The following is a 27,158-nucleotide window of genomic DNA, read 5'->3' as shown; positions in this document are numbered from 1 at the left end:
GCAGAATGTTTTCTGAGATAAGCAGGATTCTTTGCACTTACTGGTAAGGCTGAGCTTTTTTCCTATATATTTAAATTTCTATTTTTTGACATTGATTGACATTGATTTACACCAAGAGCTCACTTTAATAATTTAAAGTGAGACTAGAAAGGTAAGTTCAAACTACATTGTGGAAGACTTGAAATGTCAAATTAAAATTTTTTCATTGATGGAATTATGGTGGGATTCCTTAGCAGGAAATAGTCTCCTTTTAAATAATTTGAATATCATTTACATAGAGTTACATATATTATTAGTTTGTCTGTATTCTTCATTCTGCTACCCAAGTTATTTTGTACTCCTAACAGCTATCAGTGTTAGTACTCCATAAAATAGTATCCAATTGAAAATTACGATTATTTTGAGAGATAATATTAGAGGAGGTTAAATCACAAACCTGACAATTGGTTCCAATTATTAACTCTTCTTAGGATTTATAGCGGTAATTTTTTTGTAAACTCCAAAAATATGTTGGACATATATTATAAGACTTATCACACAGATGATTCCAGGAATTGTAAAAGATTCCTGCTACAAGTCTATTATAAGAACAAAGACATTACAACAAATTTTCAAGTTATAAGAAAACTAATTTGTCACTTCTATTCAGAAACGAGAACACTGTGAATATTGTAATATTGCTCTTCATATATAGTTTCTTTCTTAAATTTACAGCCTGTGATATGAATGTTCACAAACAATGTGTAATAAATGTTCCAAGCCTTTGTGGAATGGACCATACAGAAAAAAGAGGACGAATTTATCTGAAAGCAGAAGTCACAGCTGAAAAACTACATGTCACAGGTAAGACATAGTTGCAAAATTGCCTATAACTTAATGGGAGTATGTGATCAGCACATTTGTCTTTCGGTTTTGTTTATGAATTAAAATATTTTCCAAAAGGGATATTGGACAATAAGTAGTGATAATTAACACATATTTGTGGAATTAAATTGAAATGAATCAAATTGAATTTTATTCACTCAAAATCAAAGATTTTCCCATGCCTGGAATGCACTCACTCCTTATCTCTACCTCTGGGAATCATTAACTCCCTTATGGGCTCAATTCAATCCTCACCTCCTACTTAAGACCTTTCTTGATATTCCCATTTGTTAATATCCTTTATCCTCTAAAATTATTTTATATTTACTTTCCACATATTTTGTAATTATTTTCTTACTTGTTCTCTCAGTAGACTGAAGTAGCTTCTTTGAGAGCAGGGTTTGTTGTATTTTCATGTGGTAGGTTCCTAATATATGCTTACTTATTTGAATTAAAAAAAGGAAAAATTGTGTGAACCAATTGCTAAAGTACCTTCAGAGGAAACTTTTTTTTTTATTATATATATATTTTTTATAATATTATCCCTTGTATTCATTTTTCCAAATTATCCCCCCCTCCCTCTCCCCCGATGACAGGCAATCCCATACATTTTACATGTGTTACAATATAGTCTAGGTACAATACATGTGTGTGAATATCATTTTCTTGTTGCACAATAAACATTAGAATCCGAAGGTACATGCAACCTGGGCAGACAGATATTAGTGCTAACAATTTTCATTCCCCTCCCAGTGTTTCTTCTCTGGGTGTAGCTACCTCTGTCCATCATTGATCAACTGGAAGTGAGTTGGATCTTCTTTATGTTGAAGATTTCCACTTCCATCAGAATACATCTTCATACAGCATTGAAGTGTACAGCGATCTTCTGGTTCTGCTCATTTCACTCAGCATCAGTTGATTTAAGTCTCTCCAAGCCTCTCTGTATTCCTCCTGCTGGTCATTTCTTACAGAGCAATAATATTCCATAACCTTCATATACCACAATTTACCCAACCATTCTCCAACTGATGGACATCCATTCATCTTCCAGTTTCTAGCTACAACAAAAAGAGCTGCCACAAACATTTTGGCACATATATGTCTCTTTCCGCTCTTTAGTATTTCTTTGGGATATAACCCCAGTAGTAGCGCTGCTGGGTCAAAGGGTATGCACAGTTTGATAACTTTTTGGGCATAATTCCAGATTGCTCTCCAGAATGGCTGGATTCTTTCACAACTCCACCAGCAATGTATTAGTGTCCCAGTTTCCCCACATCCCCTCCAACATTCATCATTATTTGTTCCTGTCATCTTAGCCAATCTGACAGGTGTGTAGTGGTATCTCAGAGTGGTCTTAATTTGCATTTCTCTGATCAGTAGTGATTTGGAACACTCTTTCATGTGAGTGGATATAGTTTCAATTTCTTCCTCTGAGAATTGTCTGTTCATATCCTTTGACCATTTATCAATTGGAGAATGGTTCGGTTTCTTATAAATTAGGGTCAGTTCTCTATATATTTTGGAAATGAGACCTTTGTCAGAACCTTTGTTTTTAAAAATATTTTCCCAATTTGTTACTTCCCTTCTAATCTTGTTTGCATTAGTATTATTTGTACAGAAACTTTTTAGTTTGATGTAATCAAAATCTTCTATTTTGTGATCAATAATGATCTCTAGTTCTCCAGAGGAAACTTTTATTAGAAAAACCTGAACTTTCTGATGACTATGCATCAAAATTGCAATTTAGTAAATAGAATTCAGGACATTCAGAAATGAAATATATACACAGATGCATACATACATAAATACATATACACATATGTGTGCACACACATATATGTGTATGCGTATTCTTTAACAAATACTGTTTCATGTGATATCACAGGGATTCTCAAACAAATGGATTATGTAGAGTAATAGAGATAATTTAATCTTAGGACACCTAGATTCCATTGCTAGCTCTCCCACTAAATAGTTAGATAGATGACAGTGTGAAAGTCACCTTGTTAGGTTTTTGCTTCCTCTGCTATAAAATGCTTTTTTCAAGTTTGAAATTCTATGGGTCTGTGATGTGCTAATAATAATCATAATCATAACAACATTAACAAAACAAATTTCTTATTTCTTTGCTGTAAAGATCTCCTGATAGGAATCTGAAAGTTTGCTTGAAAGACTTGTTTGGGGCACCAAGAGGCTGAGAGATTTCAGTGGCCACATAGCCAGCATGTGTTAGACATGCCACTTAAACCCTACTCCCTAACTACAATTCCACCAGTGTGGAATACTACCTTTACATAGATTTTTTCCCCCTCCTGTCCATTAATAGCAGATCTCTTTTATGTTTTGGACATCTTTGTTTTTCTCACAGCTGGCCCATGTGAGCTTTTGACTTTGTTTCCAAAGAGAGTTTGATCCAGTGGAGAACTAAAGACACTGCTTTTATGAAATACACTCTGTGCTCAAGGCACATGCCTATTGAACAGTGAGTGTACTTTAGTTAATAGCTTCTTTAATATTTGAACATCTCAAAAGACCTGTAAGTACACTGTGTGTGTTTCATTTTTACTCTCAGCCCACTCTCCATCTGAGTAGATTGTTTTAGGAGTTAGTGTGACCTAAAACTTTCACCCTTCAATAGCCAGCTTTCTGATAATGCATCTATCTGCACTTGTTTAGGCCTGGCCTTAGACAACCCTAAGCCCATCCTCAAAGCATACATGGACCTCTTCAGTTTTTCCTTTTTTAGCATAATCTTCAGTAACCCAAGCTCACCCCAGTAATCATTATGAAACAGTGAAGGGGATATTGAGTCAATTGCCTTCCAGCTCTGTTATCTTAGCCATGGACTGAGGGCAAGAGGAAATTGGGTACATCTTCTTGGTAAAACCTTACTGGAGAGAAGCAACTCCCTTTGCACTTAAAAGTGGTTTTTCATGCACAACAAGAGAGTTGGAAGGGTTAACAGAAGTTTTCATTACAAAGCTTCATGTAAGGTAGCTCACATCTAGTCTGGCCTCAGCACAGAAACCCTGCTTTGGATTGCCTGACTCTTGTGTTGGTTTCCCTTCCTACCTCTTGTAGTCACAGTTTAAGTGATGCACTTAAACTCTAGTTAGTACTTTAATATCTTAGATCTTTTTAAATGCAAATTTTGGGATATTAACACCATTGGAGGAACTCTTATCTCTTCAGGGAGCAAAGATTTAAGTGAAACTAAGAGCTAAAATTAAAAATGAACATCAGACAAAATAATTAATCTGACTGTTCAAGTGGACAGCATCTATGGCAAGCTAAATAAAGGTCATCTGGGCCCCAAATGTATTTTTTAGAGATAGGTGGACAGTCCATGAGGACAACTAGGTGATTCAGTGGTTAGAGCACCAATTCAGGAGTTAGGAGATCCTGAGTTCAAATCAAGCCTCGCTGGAGTATGAAATCCTGGGCAAGATATTTAACTCTGTTTGCCTCAGTTTCCTCATCTACAAAATAAGCTGGAGAAGAAAATGGCAAACAAGTCCAGGATCTTTGCCAAGAAGACTCCCAATGGCATCATAAGGAGTTAGATATAACTGAAAGGACTCAACAACAAAACAGTACATGTGAAGGGACCTCTCATTCCTTTTTTATACATAAGCATATCTCACACTGTTATTTTTTTTTTTTTTGGAATAACTGTCACTGGGTTTTCTATGTTCTAAAGGAATGATCAGTTTCACTTTCTTTTGGAATAATCAATAGCTGATGCTACAATGGAGAGCCCTGGAGACCCACTTCATCAGTTCAGAGTTCCTGGGACTGTGTCTCAGGTTATTTCTATCCAGAAAAGTATACTTTCTTCCCATGATAACTGCTTTCCTCATACTTTCCTCACACTGCCCCCATGATTCATCTCTTGAAGGACCATTTATCTTCTAAGTTATAGCCCTTGTGGGTTGAGTCCCCAAATGGTTTGAAATGAATTGGGATATAAGACAGTGACAGTACCAAGGTTGAAACAACTATGGGCACAACTATATGACTTGACTTTTGTATTTTCATTGTCTCACACACCCCTTCACTCCCATCTATTTTTATCTCAGGTGAAAATATTTCTAGTTGCAGCTCTGACCGATCCTTTTTCTCAAAAATTTTCACTTGTGAATTCCATGTTAGCTGAGAGAATCAATAGTCTCCCTGATCTTGTAGACAAATAAATTGTCTTGTATAGAGAAGCATGAGTTAAATCGTTGTGAGCTTTCTGAGCCTGCCCAGACCTAACAAACTATTTTTGACTGCTCATGCTTTTATCCCTTCTATTTTCTAAATCCTGTAGTGTAAAACACTTCAAAATACATTATCTGCTACTTTATTAGGGTCAATTTGCTGTACCTTGGATCAGCCCTGATTGAAGAAAGCAGGTATAAATGGAAGAGTAATGGAAAAAGTCCATGGTAATGGAACTCAGGTCCTGCAGGAGTGAATGCTAGTTGGCTACACATTTTTGTTAATTGTCTTGGCATTAAAAAGCTTTGGATTATTGTTGGCGTGGTTACAAACATCACAGGTGGATTGTCAAGCTCTAATTCCACGGTTCATGTGGTATCCCACAGGCAGACAAAAGACACAAATGATGAAGCAAATGAACTACTTAGTTTTCATCTCTTTTTGGTTATGTTTCTGAATATGGGGTGAAGTGGGTGGGAGAACTGCACACACTGGACTTTCTACTCATTTCCACTCATCATAACAACGGCAACCTTATGCTGCTATCTGAATTTTCTAATCTTGTCTATTACTGCCGAGGGCCTTGACAGTTTTTCAGAATCATATCAAAGTGAACAGATGGATTAGGACTGAATATATAACTGAGAGAAATTGTGAGGCATATTTCAAAGGTCAAAATCCATATTGAATGTACTAATGTTATCTATGGTGGAAGCTAATTTATGACCTGAAATCATCTTAAAGGAAGATAATTTTCATTCATTAGGTTGTCCATGCACTTTTAAAACAGGAAAAAAAAAAAAGGCTAATGTTATTTTTAGGACAACCACTAGAGTTTGTAGTAGGAAGAATATCTACCACAGTCCCCTCTCCCTGTGCCTAACCATGCATTGGCCTAGCTTTACCCTGTTCAAATAAATTTAGATTTTCTTTAAAAGACATTGAAAGTGCTTTCGAGACTTGATTAGTTCAGGGAAGTGAGACACAGGCTATTGATTTAAATTCCTGGTTGTCAGAATAAAAGCTAACATAGGGAGTGGTCAGGAAGGATCTTCCTGGAGCTTCAAACAGGAAGATGAGCCACATGACCAAATAGGATACCTTGTTTTTCTAGATCAAGTTTGTTACCTCAATAAATATTCTTGCCCTGTTCTGAATGTCCTTCTTTTGATCTCATTAAGTAAATTTCCTTTGGTTTACTGTTAGATTGTGAGTATCTATAATTTTTTGACTATCAGACTGGTTTATTTTCCCAATTGACCACTTCCCTTCTCATCCTCATTAATTTTATTCATGAAGAAAATTTTCAATTTCATGCATTAACATTATCTATTTTATTATTTATAGTCATTTCTATTCTTTTTTGGTTAAGGATTCACTCCTTGCCTGTAGCTGTGAAATTATACGATTGACTTTTTTTTATTTGTGGGTATGGAGCTTTAATATTTAAGAAAAATATCAATTTATAATTTTATTATGAAATATGATATAGAATTTTGATCTAAAACTAATTTTTCAAGACTACTTTTGAATTTTCCCATCTATTCTTATCATGTAAGGAGTTTTTTTTTCCCCAGGTAATTACTGTTAGAAGTTTTCTAAAACACTGGGTTATTGAGTTCAGTTATTTTTTATTCTTCCTTATCAAGTCTTTTTTAATGATCTGTTTTTCTGTTGGTTTGTTTGTTTTTAAAACTAGTACTACATGGTTTTGATGTTTATTCTTCATATTATAGTTTGATGTCTGGTTATTCCCCCCCTTCATTCCTAACTGTTTTCATTATTTCTCTTGTTAGTCTACATGCATGGTGTCAACCTTGAATAGAAATAGGGGCCAATAAGCCATACATAGGGATCCTTAGGGTGACTTATTTAATTGGTTTTAAAATGTGATTTAATCTATTTTATTATATTTTATATATTTTAAAAATTATTTCCCAATTATATTTTTTGGAGATGAGGCAATCGGGGTTAAGTGATTTGCCCAGGTCACAGAGCTAGTCAATTGAACTCTAGTATTGATTCTAGGAGTTGTGCTTTATCCACGGTAATATTTAGTATTTGGGAGTAGAAGACTGTTACCTCCCATACCCCCCAGTTACATTTTAAAGTATTTGAAGACCACATGTTTGGTTCTTCTGGTCTATGTATATGTTTTGTTCCTGCAGACTAATTTATTCTTATTTTCTCTAGTTCTGCAAAATAAATCTTTGATAGTTTGATTGGAGCTAAATCTATAAGTTAACTTGGATAGTATTGTCATTTTTGTCATATTAACACTCACAACCATAAGCACTAAATAATCATCTAATTATTTAAGTTGTTATTTCTTTATTAATACTAATAATTAGTATTAAATACTAATACCTACAAGTATTTAGGTAAATTAACTCCAAGATATTTTATGGATTTCTTAGTTATCTTGAATGAGATTTCCCTTTCTATTATTGTCTCTAAGTTTCGTTATTACTATGTAGAAATGCTTTTAATTTTGGTGAGTTTATGACATATCCTGCAACTTGACTGAAACTATTCATTATTCCACTTAATTGGGAGGAATTCACTCTATAAAGCATAAAGCCATTGTTACTATTACTATAATTACCTAGTACTAATCTTGGTTTTGCCATTCCAATTTGCTTTCTCCTCATGTCATGCATACTCTGAGGATTGTTTGTAGAAAAAATAAACTTTCACCCAAGTTCAACAATTAACCAATCACTGGTCTGAAGTCAGAAGACTTGAGTTTGAATCACTTACTATTAGATCCTTTGTTATACTCAAGTTTATAAGAAGACTAAGCTTGATCCTGGAGAGGAGTTGAGAAAATTAAACTCTTTTCATTGAAGAATTTCAGAATTGTGAATGTGAAATATCGGATGTATTGTCAGATATTACTATTCATGGGTTTGCTAGTTTTACTAACCTTTTCCCCTCTTCTTTATATTTTTATTAGAAAGAATGGCTAAGTAGATATAGAGAAATTGATATATTTTACATGAGTCTAATAATAAAAAGATAGTGACAAAAAATAAAATAACCTTAAAATTAAAAAAAAAAAAAAAAAGAGTGTGATAACCAGTTGAAGCTGCCAGGAAGAAGAATTGGACTTAGATACTCATTTACAAGGAAAGGACGTATTTGGAGATAACTTGCTAACATGGGATCTTGGGTTGAGAGCAAATACATATGATGTGGCTGTTCTAATATATTTGCTTGAGAAACATCTCTGTCATGGAGGCAAAATAGCACTGAATTTAGGGTCAGAGAACAGGCATTCTAATTCTGGCTAATCAACTCCATCCCTAGGTCATTTCATTAAGTGATTTCTCTCTCTGCTCCACTTCCCTTGTTTGTAAGATGAGGGCAATGGAGTAAATAATCTCTAAAGCCTAATCTAGCTATAAATTGTATGATTCTTCAACTTTACCTATCCACACAAGAATTTTATTTCTTTTTTAGTTCAAAAAATCTTCAGCTTAAATAATTTGTTCTACTGCATTAAAAGGATTCTTGTTTTCAGATAATTCTGACTTCTTACTTCTCCAAGTGTTTCTGAATCCTAAGGAAAAGCTCCCATCTTTAGTGAAAATGACAGATGATAATAAGTAGTTATTCTGCATCTCAAACCTGATTTTTTTTTTTTTTTTGGTGGCCCTGGGACTAATACACGGAGTTGAAATTCAGCTTTGTAAATAGCAATTTTCTTGCTTCTAAATCTAGTTGATCCAGTTGATTTGTTGACTTTTTCTAAACAGAATGATAAAGCTGACTGAATAGAACTTGCAATAACTTAACCTGCTAGTGGATGAGTACCTATGCCTTGGTTTTCCATATGACGAGTTAACAGCTGCCTAGGGAAGCAAAATGCCTCTTGCACTGTGAGTCATTTAGGTACGTTGACAAAATGACTTTTTCCCCATATGATCCTGGATAAAATTAATAATAAACACAAAAATATTTATGCAGCATTGCACTGTGGATATGAAGATAATAAAAAAAAATTAAGTCCCTGCCCTAAAGAAGTTTATATTCTAAAGGGAAAGAGGGGAGAAAAGACTAAGGAAAGGAGTTTTTTTCTAGGAAAGTAGGAAAAGGTAAGGGCAATGTGGAATGTCAAGAGTGAAAAGCTGGATTGCATATGAAGTTGAAACATGATTTGGACTAGCTGATATACATATAGGCTACATGATCTACTTTGCACACAGTCACCCATCAATCCATTTAGGCATTAGAATAGACATTCCAGAGAGAAATGGATTCAGAAAAAATAAACAAAAACAAAACAGTTAAGGAGGTCCAGTTTTCAAGTCCTTTGTACAGATTGCTGGGCCAAATGGTGAGGAATGAGTCAATAATACCAGGCAAAAGGTGAGGTGAACTGGGTAAATTGATAGGATGTAAAATTAATACATGGTGAAAGACAATACATATGTACAAACACACATACATACATGCACATATACACACATTTGTATATACATACATATATATATATGTGTGTGTATATATATATATATATGTATATATAGTGTGTTTATCTACCACTGGTGGCAGCATCTATAAAATTTTTAGGTGAATATATATACATATACATATGCATATACTTATATGTGGAGATGTGGCTACTGTCAAACCTGCCAAACCTCCTAGATTATAGGCTTATAGATTCTTGAGGTCAAGGACCCTATTCCATCTATTCAAGTATCTTCCTTAGATTTTAGTACAATGTTCATCTTATCAAATATGCTTTGTGCATTTGTACAATAGCTTCCAATATCAATGATTGTTTCTGTCTGTGGTTGCCTGATGTCCCTGTACCCATTGAATGGGTTTGTCATTGCTGCTGATATTTCCTGGCAGTCCAGAGATCATCATTGTTTAAGGGAAAAAGAGTAGGAAGGGTTTAAATTTCCTTATATTTTTTTCCGGATGAACTGAACTGTTTGCTAAATCCTTTAGATAGTCTATCATAGTTTGTTACTTAACTATTCAGAGGTAGATTCTTGAGTCAGACTTGCTTTCCAGCTTTATTGTATATTACTCTCTTCATATGCTTTACTTTCCAGTGAAGCTGATCTTTGTGCAACCTCCATGGAATGCATTCCCTTCTCACTCCATTTCATGTAATCCCTAGATTACTTCAGTAACCTCAAATGCCACCTCCAATAATCTCAAATGCCACTTCCTAAATAAGGATTTTCCTGATCTGCCAATTGTAAGAACCTTCCCCCCTCAAGAATTCATATTTGTTTTGCATATATTATATATTTCATTGCCATTTTATTTGGTTTTTTCCTCTTTCTGTCTCTTACCTCCATAAAAATGTAATATTCCTAAGACAAGAAAATTTTTCCTTTTTATTTTATTTTTTTAAAGATTGAATCCCCAGCACCTAGCATAGTTACTGGCACATAATAGGTATTTGATACATGTTTATTGGATGAATGATGGAAGTGAAAGTAATTATGGTATATGTGTGTATGTGGCATATGAACTTAGATTTGGTTACAAAAATAATTAGAAAAAGAACTAAATATATCTTGTGAATAATATTCATGACAAAGTGTATTTACACTAAATGAGTTATTCCTTAGAAACTACATCAGTTTCCTAATGTCAGTTCTATTCTCTAACAAAGTTAAGTAAGATGATAGATATTTTCTCCTTAGGAGTTCAATTGCAAAAATGTTTCATTCACTTGGTAGAAAATGAAGAAAAAACAAAAAGCAAAGTACCTTCCTTATGACCACATCATCGCATAAGTGCTAATCATCCATTCTCATTCTCAGATCATTGTTATTCTCAACAGGTTTTATTTATCTTTTCTCTGACCTGTGGCATAAGCAACCTTAGATAACCTTGTAGGCCTCATTTTTCCCCCTATGTAAATTGAGGAGGATGGACTAGATGATCTAAAAGGGCCTTTCTAGCTCTGACATTCTATGATCTGTCCAGATAGAATCTCCAATGTGTAGCTAGATGGTCAAAAGTCAGGTAATAGAGAGACAGAGAAAAAGAAAAATGAAGGGCAAGCTAGAAAACCTATTATTATTTGCTCATTCTTATAATTGATATTTACTAAGTACCCTCTATAGAGCAAATATTGAAAGAGATATAACAGTAAATAAGACTTGCTTCCTCCTAAGAACAGCTTGTTTTTGTTTTGTTTTGTTTTTAAGTTTAAGTTTCTCCTTTGACACAAACCACTTCATTAATTCCTTTTTGGCCAGGGATGCTGCTAAAGTGTTTAAAAGTGGTTACACCTTACAATGTCTAGCATTTTGGATGCTGAGAATACTTTATTTGATGCATTCTGTTTGAGAGTTGCTACCATTTCCAGAGTTCAGATAATTGGGGGGGGGGGGACAATAAGGATTCTGATTTAATCGTTTTTTCTTCTGTAGAAAATAGATTAGCTTAAATAGTACTAATGGTTAAAACTGTCCTATTTGGCTTGAATCAAGGGGTCACATACTGAAATCATTCTCATCTGATTCTACAACATCAAGTTATTTCATTTTCTCTGGTTAGGGAGGTGTTACTCAATTGCAAAAGTTAGCTTAACCTAAGTGACCCTGGATGACCCTTAAGTACCTATCTTAATGTTAACAATTGCCTGTTCTTTTTCCTTGCTGCAAAATGTCACCGTTATGATATGTAGAAAAGTCTGTGCCCCCTCCAAGCTTCCTGATGTTTCTCTTTTCTTTTGGCTAAGATATAATAAAATCCAGAGTGCTGAAGCTCATCAAGGCAATTTTGCAGATATACTTTCTCAACTGACTGGTAGTCTAATGAAAAGCTTTGAGCACTTTGAACTGCCAATCAGAATGTGGTCTTTAATTCACAATACTTCAAAGTGCAAAACATAAATGGACAATGAAATCCTAAGTGGAAAATGCAGGGGGGGGGGAAACAAGGTTTTATTTGATAGTGTATGAGTAAGCTAGAGATGGAGCCAGTATTCATTCCTACTAAGCAACTCTGCTAGTCCTGCTTCTTTCCTGCTGACAAGACGTGCTTATTTGAGTGTATGTCCTAAAAGGAATCAATGGGAGACTAACAGCAAGGAGGCTAACTGCTTCACTTTGGCACTATTATGTCCTGTTATATTTATGAGAACTTAAATTTAAATACTTCCCCCATATATGTTCACAAGGTCATTTGTGAAGAAAATAAGGGGTTTTACTGAAATATCTTAATAACAGTTTATGGAAAGATTTATTAAACTGGAAAACTCATAGCTTTCAGGTCTAAAGGATCTTAGAGATCATCTAGGTCACCCCCTTTTTATAGATAATTAGAAATTCATCGCAGAGATTTGCTAAAGGTCACACTAATAATAAGTAGTAACTCTAAATCCAGTATTATTTCCATTGTTCTATGCTACCTCCAAAATAACTGAAAGCTATTAACATATTCCTCTATATATTGTGGGTTGACTAGGGGCCCTTACATCGAGTCCTTCCACTCAACTTAGAAAGACTAAAAGTCAATAGAGAAGCTGGGGCAGAATAGATAGATTTGAGATGGTAATTAAATTATTTGGAGCTAATGAGATTCCTAAGATGCTTACAGTTATAGAACATGAATTAGGAGAAGAACCAGCAAATGAAAAGAGAAGGAATGGCCATGTAGGCAGGAGGAGAATCAGGAGAGTGATATCCCAAAAACTTAGAGATAAGAAAATATTAAGAAGGAGATAATAATTAATAGTATCAAAGATTTCAAAGAGATCAAGAAAAATGAGGGTTGAGAAAAGGCCACTGGATTTGGCAACTAACAGATCAATGATACCTTTTGGGAATGCCTGTTTCAGCAGAATGAGATCAGAAGCCTGATTGTAAAGAGTTAAGAAGAGAGTGAGAGGAGAGAAAGTGGAGGTTCCTATTATAGATGACCTTTTAGAAAAGCTGAGCTATAAAACGCAGAAGAGATATAGAACATTAGTTAATAGGGATGGAAAGATCAAATGAGAGAGGTGTTTTTTTTTTTTTCCAGGATGGGGGAGACAGGGCCCTGTAGCTAGTACTTATTGAAAATAAGTAAAAGAAATGAGGAAAAAATACAATTATTCTTTGTATATTATGTGATGGTATACTTAAAGAATCATGAAGAATCAACTAAAAAACTAATAGAACAATTAAGAATTTTAGCAATGTTGCAGCATATAAAATAAACGCATATAAATCATCAGCAATTCTATATATTACCAAGAAAAACTGGTAAGAAAAGATAGAAACAGAAATAGAAATACCATTTAAAATCATAGTAGACACCATAAAATACTTGGGAGTCTACCTTCCAAGACAAATTCGGGGGTCATATGAACACAGTTAAAAGTAAGTAAGACAGATCTAAATAATTGGAGAAATACTAATTGTTCATGGATTGACTGAGCTAATAATAATTCATACTAGATTAATGTACTTATTGAGTGTAATACCAATTCAACTACCAAATATGTATTTCATATAGATAGAAAAAAACTAAAGTTCATCTGGAAGAACAAAAGATCAACAATATTAAGGGTATCTATCTATCTATCTGAAGGTGGCTTATAGTACCAGATTTTAAATCATATTACAAAATGATAATCATCAAAATAATCTGGTACCAGCTAAGAAATAAATTAGTGGTACACTAATTGGATAGATACCTAATACACAATGATAAATGAACAACGTAATCTAATGTATTGAGCACAATGGGGAGAAGGCAGGATGAGATGGAATCTCCTGAAAAATATAGAGAGATTAGTCTTAGTAAGGAGTAAGGTCACTTCATCCTATGAAAGAGAAAAAAAGGAAGGCAAATTGGCAGAAGAGTGATAAGAGATGAGGACGAGGGAATGGCCTGTTCTTTCCATAAAATATGAGTCAAGTTTCTCATTTGAAAGAGATCTAAAACTGATTTTAGTCATTTATTAAGAAAACAGAAAGAAGTGTTCACTATTTGTTGCTCCTTAAGTGGATATGAAGTAGTTACTCTATTAATTTGATAAAATTTCAGAAAATCTAGCTTGGAGGCTTAAAAACTTTGGTAGTTTTTTTGTTTTTGTTTTTAAGTGTGTCAGTTTTGGAAAGAAATTTATCCCTAACAATTGAGAAAAGGGCCAGCATAGAGAAATTGCCCAGATCTTGAGAGAGAATAAGTCTTTGATGTTTCCCATGTGCTTTTTAAAAATTACATAGTGAAAAGGATTGCTCTCTCTCCTTTCTTAACTCCATTGGTAATGGGGTTTGCTATGGAGTATCTGATTGAGTAGAAGATTCTATGCTACTCAGAGTCAGATAAAAAAGTGAGTATTGGTAGCTGAGAGTTTACCTATAAAGGGAAAACAGTTAGGGAGTCTAGCAAAGCGATGTCCCCAGCATAGATGTTATACCAAGGGTAGCAGCATGAGAAAACCATTAAAAATAAACAACAATATTCAGGACCCTGCAGTGCTATATGTATATATATGCTTGTGTATTCTCTCTGTGTGTATCCACATCTGTCTTTGATTCTTTTTTTCATTTGTGAAAGGATAGGTCTGAGTTTTATGAGGATTCCTATGAAACCATCTTTGCAAATGCCTTTAATTTGAACTGAGTCCTTTAGCCAACTATTAAAGGTAAAACATATTTGTGGGGGCTTTTGAAATTCAGTTTTAAGAATGTGGACCTACTAATTACCCTGAACCTGGGGTAGTTATTTCCTGAAGGAGTTACAAGGTTATTTGAGACATCCCTCCTAAAAGACAGTACATATAAACACATTCTTATCTTTTTCTTTTCTGATTTCTTTCTAGATTGCAAGTTTGTTGCTATATCTACCCTCTACTAAATGTAACCCCATTATAATCAATGTGATATCATGTATGTACTATGTATTCAATAAAAGTTTAGTCATAATTGGAATACAGCCTTGATGCCTGATGAATCCTCAATTCATGTTTCCTATTCTTTTGCCCTGCTCCCCCTTCCTGCCTTTAAACTGTAAATTATGAAGATTATATAGTTATTTTGTTCTATTTATGAAGCCAAAAAACTGGTAGGATTTGTAAAAAGAGATGTGAATCAATAAAGGAAGTGCATAGATTATTGTAATTTCTTATGCCATATCTGTAATTCCATTTATGACCTTTGTAGCTCAGTAAAAAGTCAGATGGGTGCTAAATATCAGGATATTCACTTAGGGAGCCCATATGTGTCTAATTCTCTTTGCTATAGTTTTAACCACCATTAGCTGTGGGAGGATAGCTTGGGAAATGGGAAACTGCTGTTTTTGCCCCTCTTTTCCCACAGTCACTGAGTATCATTTTCTCTTTTGGGGGGGAGGGTAGCTATTAAGCTCACACAACTAGTTAAGTGTCAGAGGCAGTACTTGAACTCGAGTCCTCCTGACTCTAGTACGAATACTCTATTTACTGTGTAAATTAGCTGTCCCTTAGTCTTTTCCTTCAATTTAAAAAAAGGGGGGGAAAACACTTTTGTATCAGAGCCAGAAATCAACTGTAACCTTCTTTTCCTATTTATGACTGATTAAATTATTTCCAAGTTTCTAGTTTCTTGTAGCAGAGCCAAACTAGTCAACCAGAGGGTCTTAGGTAAGCTTTTAACTACATGAATTATGGTAGTGTAATTTTCTTGAAGGAACAATATCCCTAAGAAGAGGGGAAGCAAATTATTATAAAGGTCTTTTCCAAGATTATCCCATTAGCATAAAAATAAATAAACATTGACAGAGCAGGTCATTCTTGTGTAGGATTTTAAGTGCTTCTAATTATAGAATTATCATTTAAGCATAGAACTAATTGCTATGAAATTGTTTCAGGAAACTTGATCTGCTAGAAAGAGCTACAATTACTGGGGAATTGGCTAAAAAATTGCAAATTTTATCTCTCTAAGCACTCAGACTTTCCAATCTAAATCTTCACAGGGAATAAGGGGAGAGAATTTGGGGAGTAAGGCAAATAGAAGAGATAATGAATGTCAAATGAGGTTTTTTTTATGCTTAAAGGACATTTAGGACACTAAAAACACTATTGTCCCAAGTGGAAATCATTTTATAAATATTAACCATAATTCTTACTCTGTATTCAAAGACATTTAGTTTCCTGATTGGGTTAGATAATATTGTTTACTATGTGTTTCACCTGCAAGTAAGTAGATGAAGACATCATCCAAAAGTCATTTTCAGTGTTAATTTGTTGTGACACAAACAGTGAAAGATCTAGTAGACATAAGTACCCAAGCTCCTAAAATTAATGAGGGGAGATTATTTGAATCAATTATTGCCATGAAAATTATTTTTAATTTTTTTCTTTTTTATTAAGAACTTGTCATCAATAAAAATTAATATTCAGCATAAGATTGTATTGAAACTATGAACTAATGTTACATTTTAAAAGTATAACTAATAGCAGAATGACCAATTTTATTTGCCGAATTTCTTCATTTTATTTTGTGTACTTTTTTGTTAATGTTCTTTTCACTCTTTTTGTATCTCTGTCACTGCAAATTAAACAGCCATCTCTTGTAACAAATATGTGCAATCAAACAAAATAATTCAATGTAGTGGCTATATAGGAAAAAGAATATCACATTCTATACTTTGTCACATTTCTGCCAAGAGGTTGGTGAAATGTTTTATCAACAAATTCCTAAAGTAATGAGTGGCTATTGCATTGATTAGAACATCCTCATGTTAATTTATCATCAGTTAAATTGTTCTGTTATTTCTGCTCTTTTCACTTTATGTAAGTTCCAGTAAGTTTTCTCAGATTTTTCGAAATTCATTATATTTATTCTTAGGGTGCAATAATATTCTGTTGCATTCATAGGCATCCACTTTGTGTCCAGGACATTGTTAGAACAATAAAAAAGTGGCATTATAAACGTTTGTTTGAATAGGCCCTTTCCTTTGTCTTTTATCACTCTTAGGGTATTTGCCAACTAGAGATATGTACACATTTTAGTGTACACAACTTGTAGATTCATTTTTTCCCTTAGAATTAATTTCCCTTCAACCAATTCAAAGCTCCAACAATGGAACAGTTTTCCTGTACTCTAATAATTTCTATTTTCATCTTTTAGCTTTGTTAGTCTGATACATGTGACAAAGAAGTTTAGTTATTTTCATTTACATAAATCTTATTAGTGATTTAGGCCATCTTTCATATTGTTGCAATAACTTACATTTCTTTCAAGAGATAATATTTAAAAAATAGTTTTTAACACAATGCCAAGCATAGAGTAGGCATTATGTGATATTCATTTCTTTCCTTTCTTCTCTTTTTCTACACTTATCCCTCAGTTTTTTTATCCTGTCTTGCAATATCTAAATTTCTATAAATTTATCAAATAATAGTGATGACTGGATATCTTTGCTTTATCTTGATTCTTATTAGAAAGATATCTAGTGCTAGTTCTTGTTTTTAGATAGATAGTTTAAAATAGTAATGTCTTAAATGTAGATGTGTCTTGTAATTTGTCAAAAATATTTTCATCTAGTTATACCCATATTTTAAAAATTATTATTAATATGCTCTATCATTTTCCCAATATTAAACAAACCCTGGGTTTTTGGTATAAATTCAAACGTATAATAAGGTATAATATTTTTTAATATGTTACTTCTTTGTTGATATATTATTAAACTTTTTAGCACCAGCTCAATCAAGCAATCACCTATTAGGAGATCTGCATCTTCCAAAATTCTCTAGGTTACTCTACTGAGCCAGAGACAGCACAGGCTTTAGTGCCTGCCTTCTGACTCAGCCTCAAAAAGGAGATCCAAGAAATCCCCCTGGCTTCCTAAGCCATCTTATGGTGTGCTAATATTCACAGGCTTCACTTGATAGAGGAGCTCATTTGGGTTTTTTATTGATTTTGTTAAATCTCAGAGAAATCGTCAACTTTTCAGTGGTTTTTTTTTTTTTTTTTTGAAAGGAATGAGCCTTTCTTTGCTGGAATTATTCACATATTCACTTTGTTGAAAATCCATATGAATTCTAGAAGAATCAATCCATTGACTTCTTTGGGAAGTTAGGACTATTTTCCCCATTTTCCTTAACACTTTAATGGTGAGTTTGTGGCTAATGAAAGAATGGCCATGATCCCTTCTATTATTATGGGATCACAGTTTCTAGACCCACTTAGGGGAGAGAACAGATGGAAGTAAAACTCTCCTCTAAAGCAAAGGTTCCTAACTTAGAGTATATAAACTTGTTTTAATTTTTTACAACTATTTCAATATAATTGTTTTCCTTTGTAATCATGTAAACTACATGTTTTGCATTTAAAAGCATTATACTGACCTTTTAAGTTTCACCAAATTATCAAAATCATCCACAACAAAAAAGATTAGGGACCCCTGCTCTAAAATTTTCCAAGGGAGCTGAATTTTTGGACGGCTGTGGTAGGTGATATTGATGGGACAGAGAAGGGTTGAGTTGTTAATGTAGGAGAAGCAAGGGTTTGCTACAGATATGAAATCTCAAGACTTAGTTGCCACTTCCCTAGTGAGTCTCTGGCAGTTGATGGCTCTTACTCCTCCAAAAGACTGACAGGAATTTCTCTTTTTTAATTCACTCTAGTATGGCCAAGCAAGGAGAAAATACTTATTCTCTCACTGCATTTTGGGATTTTATCCTGGAGAGTGCCTTGAGTGCCAACTTGGGGGTAAAGATCTCATTTATATAAAACTGGAAGCCAAAAAAAAAAAAAAAAAAAAAAGCCATGCAAGGGAGGGTGTGTATAAATTGTAAATTATAAATTGTTTCTTTGTGGCATTATAACCGACCATTCATTATGTTTTCATTACTTCTTTCAGATGCATAGTCCTCTTGGACTTCATTGCTACCTATTTTAATAAGCCCCAAGAGAGCATAAATCTTATTCCAGCCCCTTCTCCTTACTCAGAGTTTCTGCCTTCTAACGAATACTGATTAAAAAACCACCACCACCACAACAAAAAGTTAAAAAAAAAAGCAGGGTAGGAAATAAGAAAATGTCTGCATTGGTATTCCATAGACAATAGGACAGGAGCTCCCACAGTGCTTATTTTTAGAAGACTATGAAACTAATCTGGTTTTAGTGTTGTAGTTGTTCAGATGACATTTATTAAGTCATTTTCTTATATTGACACAGCAGTACCACTCATCCTCCCACTGCTAGACCCACAGAGAGGGGCTCTGGCCCCAGCAAGACAATTTAGCCTGAACCTTCATTTATTTTTAATTGCCAGCACCCACTATGCATTTTGTTTTTACATTCTCTGTGGGTGGGGGTGGGCAAGTTAGGGCAGGACCAACACAAAGACAAATAAGTGACTTACAGGGCAATATTTAAGTATGTACAGAGACATGTGGGTTGTATAAAGCTCAAGGATGTTTTATCCAGGCCAGCATGTTACTGGTCTGTGCCAGTTACAAGATGTAGCCAAGTGTGAGAAAACTATCAGCTTACAGTTGTCCAATATAATTGGCCAGGGCATTAATCATCTCTCTTATTTGGGTGATGTAAGTGAGGGAAGAAAGAGAAACAGTATTTACTTAAGGCCTACTATGTGCCTAGGCACTGTGTTCAAAACAGAGCATTTCATTCAATCCTCACAACAACCCTGGGATTTAGGTACTATTTTTAGGCCCATTTTACAGTTGAGGAAATCTAGGTCAAAAGAGGTTAAGTGACTTGCCAAGGATCATATAGCTAATAAGTGTCCAAGACTAGATTTTAACTTGTATTGACTCCAGACCTAGTGCTCTCTGCTACCTATTTGCCTTTATAAAAATGGGATGCTGAATCCTGAACTGAAGTAATGCTTATCTAGAATGGTGTCATGGTGATACTATCAGATTAAAGCCAGAATCTGTTGAATGGGTTGCCATTTTGAATGAATAGAAAGTGAGTGAAAGACCTTAGAAAAATAGAGAAAATGTTGAGGACCAAGGAATAAACAAAACATTACTGCCTGTATCTTAGTCAGTTTGGCAATCACCCTTAGTTCTCAAGAGTTACTCTGTCTGGACACTTTTTGGTTTCTGGGTATGGATATATTTGTTCCTATCATCCTTGAGGCTTTGCTTTCATCATGAATTTGCAAGCATTAAGACAAGCATTTTGTGATTTTGCTAGCAAATCCTCTGTGTTTCTTCTTAGCATCTCTCCGAGGTAAATGCCTGCTTTGTGACTGACATGCAGAAAGGGAAAAGGAAAATGAGGTAAATTTTATTTGTGAATCACTGATTTAGGTCCCACTGTCAGATAAATGATGCATATCGCTAATTCTGTGTTTGAATTGTGAGTGTGAATTCTGTTCCTCTAGTGATTATATTCTGACATGAAAATTGCATATTCTCTACTTTTTAATACTTAGGGATGTAAAGACACCATTTAAAAAATCTGTTCTAGAAATCATGAATGCCTGTCAGTATGGTGGACTACCTCTTGGAATATGTAAATAGAGCCTTTCTACTTCTGTTGTATCATTTCTTACTTATGACTGCTCTGCAGAATTGAAGATTGCCTTGGCATGTTAGCTAAATGATATGTGCTTTGTGGAATTAATGCTATTTGGACAACAGGCCCTTTGAATTTTTTTTTTAATTGAAAATGTGATGAGTTACTTGCTCTCAAATTTTGGCCACCTTCAATACCTTAAGTCTAGCTCCTTGTTTCTTATTAGAATACAAAATCTTTAGCCTTCCATTGAAGGCACTCCACACTCCTTTTTAGCCTTGTCTTCCACTGATTATCTCTTTTTAATGTTCCAGCAAAATTGGACTGCTGTTTTCCAATCTCACCCCATCTTTATCTTTTTCTATAATTCTATGTAGGCCCTTCTCTCTTACACACCTTTCATTTTCTATTGAAATATTTTCTCTTTCTTCAAAGCCCAAACTTCTTTGCCACTTTATTCCACAAAACTTCCCTGATCTCCCTAGTTTAAAGGGATCTCTTCCTTCTTAAATTTTCTTAGATCATTTAATCTGTATCTCTCCTTTGTCTCTATCACATCTTTAAAATTTTTTTGAATTCTGAACTCAACAGTTCTCAACAAATACAATTATTTTCAAATGATAATAACAAAAGAGGAACTGTTAGCTTCTGTCATGTGACATTTAAAAAAAAGAAATATGCATCATTTAACAAAATAGTAACCAAATTATTCCATTCGTGTCTTTTTAGATACCTGTTTTTCCACTGTATTCAAAGAAGTATTATTGCTGATCATTTTTTTCATTTGTAGTACTACCAGTAACCTCCCTCTCCTGATCCCTACTAGAATTACCTATTACCTATGTTCAAGGGGAAAAAAATAAAACAATGACTGTATCTGAGAATTTGTCTATTTCTGTATTTCTTGGTTCATCATCTCTTTCCCAAGAAATGGGAGTTATATTTCATGATCTTAGTCTTTTGAAGTCATGATTGGTTGCTGCATGGTCAGAGTTCTAAGGTCTTTCAAAATTGTTTTTCTTAACATAATTATAATAGCAATACCATAAATTATCCTGATCCTGTTAATTTTATTCTTTATTGGCTTATATAAGTCTTTCTAGGTTTCTCTGATTCTATCCCTTTCATCATTTCTTATGGGAGAATAAAATTCAATTACATTCATATAACAGTTTGATTCTTCAAGTAGTGGCCAACTTTTTTTATTATTATTATTATTTGCTACAACAGGAAATGATACTATAAATATCCTTGTCCATAATGGTCCTTTTCTTCTGTCTTTGATCTACTTTGGATACATGACTAGTAGCAATATTGTTAGATCAAAGAACAAATAGAGTTTAGTCATTTTGAGGGGATAGGGGTAGAGTTATAGTTCCAAATTATTTTTCCAAATGGTTGAAACAATTCATGATTCCACCAATAGTGTACTTGTCCTCACTCATTCTCTTCAGCACTTTGGTCATCTTTGACAATATGATTGATATACATCCTTTGGATTAGTTATTGATTTTTTTTTTATTTAGTTGGTGTTAGCTGGCATTTATATGTTTTAGAACTAGGCATGTCTTTTGACTACTTATCTAGTTGGGAAATGTTTGTATTCTTATAGGATTTATTGATTCTTTATAACTTGGATATTCAATCTTTTGTCAAAGAAAATATTTTTCTCAGTTAATTAGTTCCCTACTAAGTGTACTGATTTTACTTATTCAGAAATTAATCAAGTTTATATCATTATTGTATTGAGTTCTTTCAGTTGCATTTGACTCTTCCTGACCCCAGTTGCGGTTTTCATGATAAAAATATGGAGTGATTAGAAGTTTCTTCTCCAGCCCATTTTACAGATGAGGAAACTGAGGTCAGCAGGCCACATTTGAACTCAGGTTTTCCTGACTCCAGGCTCTATGCTCTATCAAGCCACCTAATTGCCAATTACAGTTATTTATAATCATTTATGATCACCCTTATCCCTATTTTATGTTCTCTTCCATGCCATTGTTGTGGAGAGTATCTATCTCCTCACTTTTATGATATGAAATCACAATCGTATCTTTAGACTTTTGTTATTATTTTTCCATTTCTATAAAAAATAACTCCTTAGTAATTTGGTATTTCATTAAATTTGCAAATTAGTAACAGCAGCATGGGATTATTGTGAGGATCAAATGAAATAACTTATGTAAAGTACTTTGCAAGTCTCAAAACACTAGATATTAATAGATATTAATAGCTTTTTAAATTTTTATTATATTGGCATAGTTTAATCATGACTAATTGGTTCCTCTCCATTTTTTGTCTATATTCCTATTAAAATAGTGTTTTATAGTTGTATTCACATAAGTCCTGAGGGTATATTATTAGCTGGACTACAAGATATTTTATAAATTCTGTGATTTCTTTTTCTATCTTTTCCTTATATATATTAACACATATTTGTGTACCTATCATGTCTCACTTGTTAGACTAATATGTTGAGGAGTCTGTTTTTTTTTTCTCTATTTTTTGTTATTCTAAATTTTTCTACATTTTCTATATTTTTAATCTTTGCAATCTTAATCTCTCAAGCTGTAAAGAGCAGACCAGACACTATATCCTCTAAAATAGGCTTTTTGAATTCAATTGCATTTAGGCAAACAAAAAACAGAGTGACATTAATTGATTCTTAATGGCCAGATTTCTCTGCTGATTTTGACTGATAGACTTGAGGAAACCAAAAGAAAGTGATATGGCCGCTACAATGTGAATGTCCAGACTTCCTGGCTCTTGGTGAAATGAATGAGCAGCTTTGGCAAGTAAAATTCTCTTGGCTCCTTGCATCACTGGTTATTTAGTGTTTGTCAAGAGTCTCATATTAAAAAAGAGGGAATGGCCCAAATACAAATAGAAAACCAGGGGAAAAAGGTATCTTTCCCACAGTGAGGTCTGTAAAAAAGAAAGGAATGAGTATTTATAAAGCATCTACTATATGCCAAGGACTATGCCAAGTACTTTACAAATATTATTTGATCCACAGAACAACCCTGGGAGGTAGACTCTATTGTGATCTTTATTTTACAGTTGAGGAAACTAAGTCAGTCAGAGGTTAAGTGACTTGCTCAGAGATGCATGGGTAGTAAATGTACAAGACTTGATTTAAACTGGTCTCCTTGATGTTAGGCTCACTTCTCTTATTTATTACCCTACCTAGCTGTCTCTGTAACATTCTAAAGGACAGCCACCAGTATCATCATCTTCCTGTATGTGATCAGGGCTGAGGGTGTGTGTGATGAATCAAAGCCCACTATTCAACTGAGTTTCCCTTTTCCCCAACTTGATGAACCTATGGAATGGAAGGGGTCTAGTAATGAGGTAATGAGTAATGAGATATTGATTAAATTACAGAATGACTTTGGCAGGTTCCTGAGACAATATGAGATGGTAAGTTTTTAGTGGGAATTTAAAGGAGTGTTAAGATGTTCTTACTCCTTTAGGAAGAATTAAGTAGTTCTTCAGCAATATTTGATAGAATTATAAGGCACTACCCATTGGCTGACCCAAGCTTCTGCAACACTCCTGATGACATTTAAAAAGCAAGGCAGAAACTCTCTCTAAACTTCAATCAAGGCAAGAAACAGAACTATGAAATCTTATAGCCTGAAAGAGAGGAAACTTCAGAAAAAAAACCAAACTCTTGAGGGAGAATTTTGTCTTACCTCTTGGGGAAAGGGATTTTCTTTCTCTTCATCCAAACTCAAAAGACATGGAGTTTTATAGTAGAGCCACTCCCTAGTAGAAAACAATACATCGACCAGGGAGCAAGCTTTCAAAGCACAGAAGAACAACATGCCCATCAGAAATACTATGACTGAGGAAGAAACTGAACATTCTACAAGAAAACAAAGGAAATAGAGGCCTTGCAGCATCAGAAATAAAAGTTTTCTTGGCCACATATATTTCCTAAGTGCATGCCTCTTGAATAATAGAAACTATGTATGTATGCATCTACTCTTTCCACTAATGCTGTGTTTGAGAAAATACACTCTTAATTAATGAGGGGTAGAAATGTTTTGCAACTACTGTTTTATGATGCCATTTCAGAAAATGATTTTGTTTTGAGCTAATTGTGTCCTCTGGCTGGCAATTAAATATAAAAACATTGAAATGATAGTGGTTTTTTTGAGAAAAAGCTTTAGGACAGCAAACACTAGAGTACCTTGAACCTGTGGTTTACCCAAAACTCAATCTGAAAATGCTCTTGTCAATTGTTGGATCATTCTTGGGAAAGTGAGTGTTTTTTTGAGTCAGGAGGAGACATATGAGTTGCAGAAGCAAGATATGTGTAGAAATATTAAGGTATTTTGATAAGATCAACCAGAGTTTCCCCCACTCATCATGTTGATTAGGCTTGGTTCTCCCTTCCCTTATTCCAAAAAGGAAAGAAGCTGTCCCCAAGAGAAGATTAGCCCAAAAGCCTAAGACTCAAGCCATGTCTTCATTGACTTAGCTTTGTAATGGCAATGGGCCATATTGACGTGCCTTCTTGGTCTCCTTAAAGCATAAGAAAACCAAGCCATATGGAATAGCTGCCCTTCTGACTTGGAAAACTTCTCAGGGGCATGCAAGTCATCATATTCTGCACTGCTAAACAGACTACTTTCTGGCAGTGGATGAAGGTTTTTCTAAGCTAAGAGCTACAATATCATTCTAAAATATCCTTTCTTGAAATTTATCTTTTGAATGTATTCTTTAGAAAAAAATTTCTCACAAAGATATCTCTACCATATAAGATTTTTTTTTCTTTTGGAGAAAACATTTCCTTTGGATGTTTTGGTTTGAGCATATACTCAAGATTATAGTTTGAATACTATAGAAATGTTCTTGCTTTACCTCTAATTTTTTTTTAGATTGAGTATAGGTTGAAATATACAAATATTTGGCTTCATTATCTTCAATTTTCTATCTTTGGTTCTATGGACAGCAAAGTGACCATTAAAAATATTAGGATAGTTTTGATCATGTATTTCCTCCTCAATAAACTATAGCAGTTTCCGAAAAAAAAAATCCTTTCTTATGCTGTAGATTCTTCTTTTAATTGTTATTTGTTTAATACAGGAGTGAAATGAGATATTTGAATATCTTATTTCACTCCTGTATTAAACTTAAACTAACAGGTAACTTTGATCTTCTAATTAATGATAAAGGAATTTACTATATGGTCTTATCAATCAAAACTTTTATGTTCTCCCTGAAATGCAGCTGCCTATATACACCACCACCAGAAAAGAGCTTCCTTAGGTACTGCTTTTAATGACAAACATATAGTTCTCTTTATCCATTATCTATATGCAAGGACAATAGAGTGCTGGACTTAGAATCAGAGGAGAACTGGACTCAAAGTATTCATCTAATCAAAACCTTTCTTTGCAGATTCAGTCTTTTTAATCCCTGGGAATATTGGTTGAGTCCTCTTTGATGTTTGAATCTCCCACCATAAGTCCAGTTGATTGTTGTCTGAATTCAAACTAGCCAGCTTAGTCCACTGTATCCACTAGCTTTTCCTAGGCACCAGATGATGCTTCACTCCCAGCATGTAAGAATTTCATCTGGGCCATCTTACCATCTGTTTACTGCTATTCCCTAACCCACTGCATCCTCCTTCAATTTCTTGTACTGGGCAACGTAATCAATTCAATCCCCTTCTGAAAAGGACATGTCAGTTGACTGCCATAAGGCACATAAGTGTCAATTGACCATCTCTGTAACCCCTCCAGAACAAAACTCTTGTCCCTGGCCACTGCTGCCTTTTATGTGGCTGTCTTTCCTTATTAGACAGTAACTCCTCAAGGGCAGGGACTGTCTCTCTTCTTATATTTTTATCCTAAGTCCTTAGCATAATGCCTGGCATTTAAGCACTTAATATGTGCTACTTTTCCTTGATTCTTTTAGGGCTGTGTGACTATAGATAAACCTCTTCATCTTTCTAGGTCTCCATTTTCTTCTCTGTAAAGTGGGAGAAATAATACCTATAGTCTCTTTGTTTCTCATAGTGTTGCTTCGAGTTCTCAGATGAGATAATTTATGTAGAGTGCCTTTTGCAAAGTGCTTAAAGTGCTAGATCTCTGTCAGCTATGATTAATTGATTTGATGAGACTGTGTCTCCTGAAGGGTGAACTTCTTTTCCCCACCCCCAACCAACAACAAAAACAACAACAAAAAGTTGTCTGAAGCCTATTTTTGTCCCTATCTTCCAAGCTGATGTGAATATATGTGATTCTATTAGTAACTGCCTCGGAACCAGTCCTGATTTAATTGAATTTAATATAATCGCCTTGGTTATTTTCAGTTCTGCTTCCTCTATTTTAAGCACAAAGGCAAGGGAAGTAATCAGAGATGGGGAAAGGGGAGGGGTAGGAGATACCTCTTGGCTCATTACCCGGTTATATGAGCAGAACCTGCTGACAAAGAGGTGGGTCAACAAGACCTACTTGTTTCCCTAGCCGTGTTCAACTGTGGTATCATTCTTTTGTGACTCTCAAGAAGAGTTCATCATTTGAAGAAGGGATGGGGGTAAGGTTAAATGTCAAGAAATACTAATAATGTAGTTAGAAATATAAATAGCACAGGTCTCTGATGGCAGGAGGAAGGAAGCCATCATTTTTCTTT

The 27,158-nt window shown here is 34.3% G+C and overlaps 1 protein-coding gene and 1 long non-coding RNA gene across 3 annotated transcripts in view; one reads left to right on the top strand and one right to left on the bottom strand.

Annotated features, from left to right (window-relative positions):
* Positions 1–27,158, top strand: part of PRKCA (protein kinase C alpha) — a 488,760-nt gene that overhangs the window by 362,085 nt on the left and 99,517 nt on the right. Inside the window, exon 5 of the mRNA XM_074260570.1 lies at positions 715–843. Coding sequence (XP_074116671.1) covers positions 715–843 — 129 coding nt within the window. The remainder of the gene's footprint in view (positions 1–714; positions 844–27,158) is intronic.
* The window catches only part of LOC141538773 (uncharacterized), a 180,433-nt gene that overhangs the window by 85,072 nt on the left and 68,203 nt on the right, over positions 1–27,158 (bottom strand). The gene's annotated exons all lie outside the window — the stretch shown is intronic.

The sequence above is a fragment of the Sminthopsis crassicaudata genome, chromosome 4, assembly GCF_048593235.1.
Source record: "Sminthopsis crassicaudata isolate SCR6 chromosome 4, ASM4859323v1, whole genome shotgun sequence".
Lineage (NCBI taxonomy): Eukaryota > Metazoa > Chordata > Mammalia > Dasyuromorphia > Dasyuridae > Sminthopsis > Sminthopsis crassicaudata.
The sequence above is the reverse complement of the archived record's forward strand: the minus strand, read 5'-3'. Positions and strand labels throughout refer to the sequence as shown.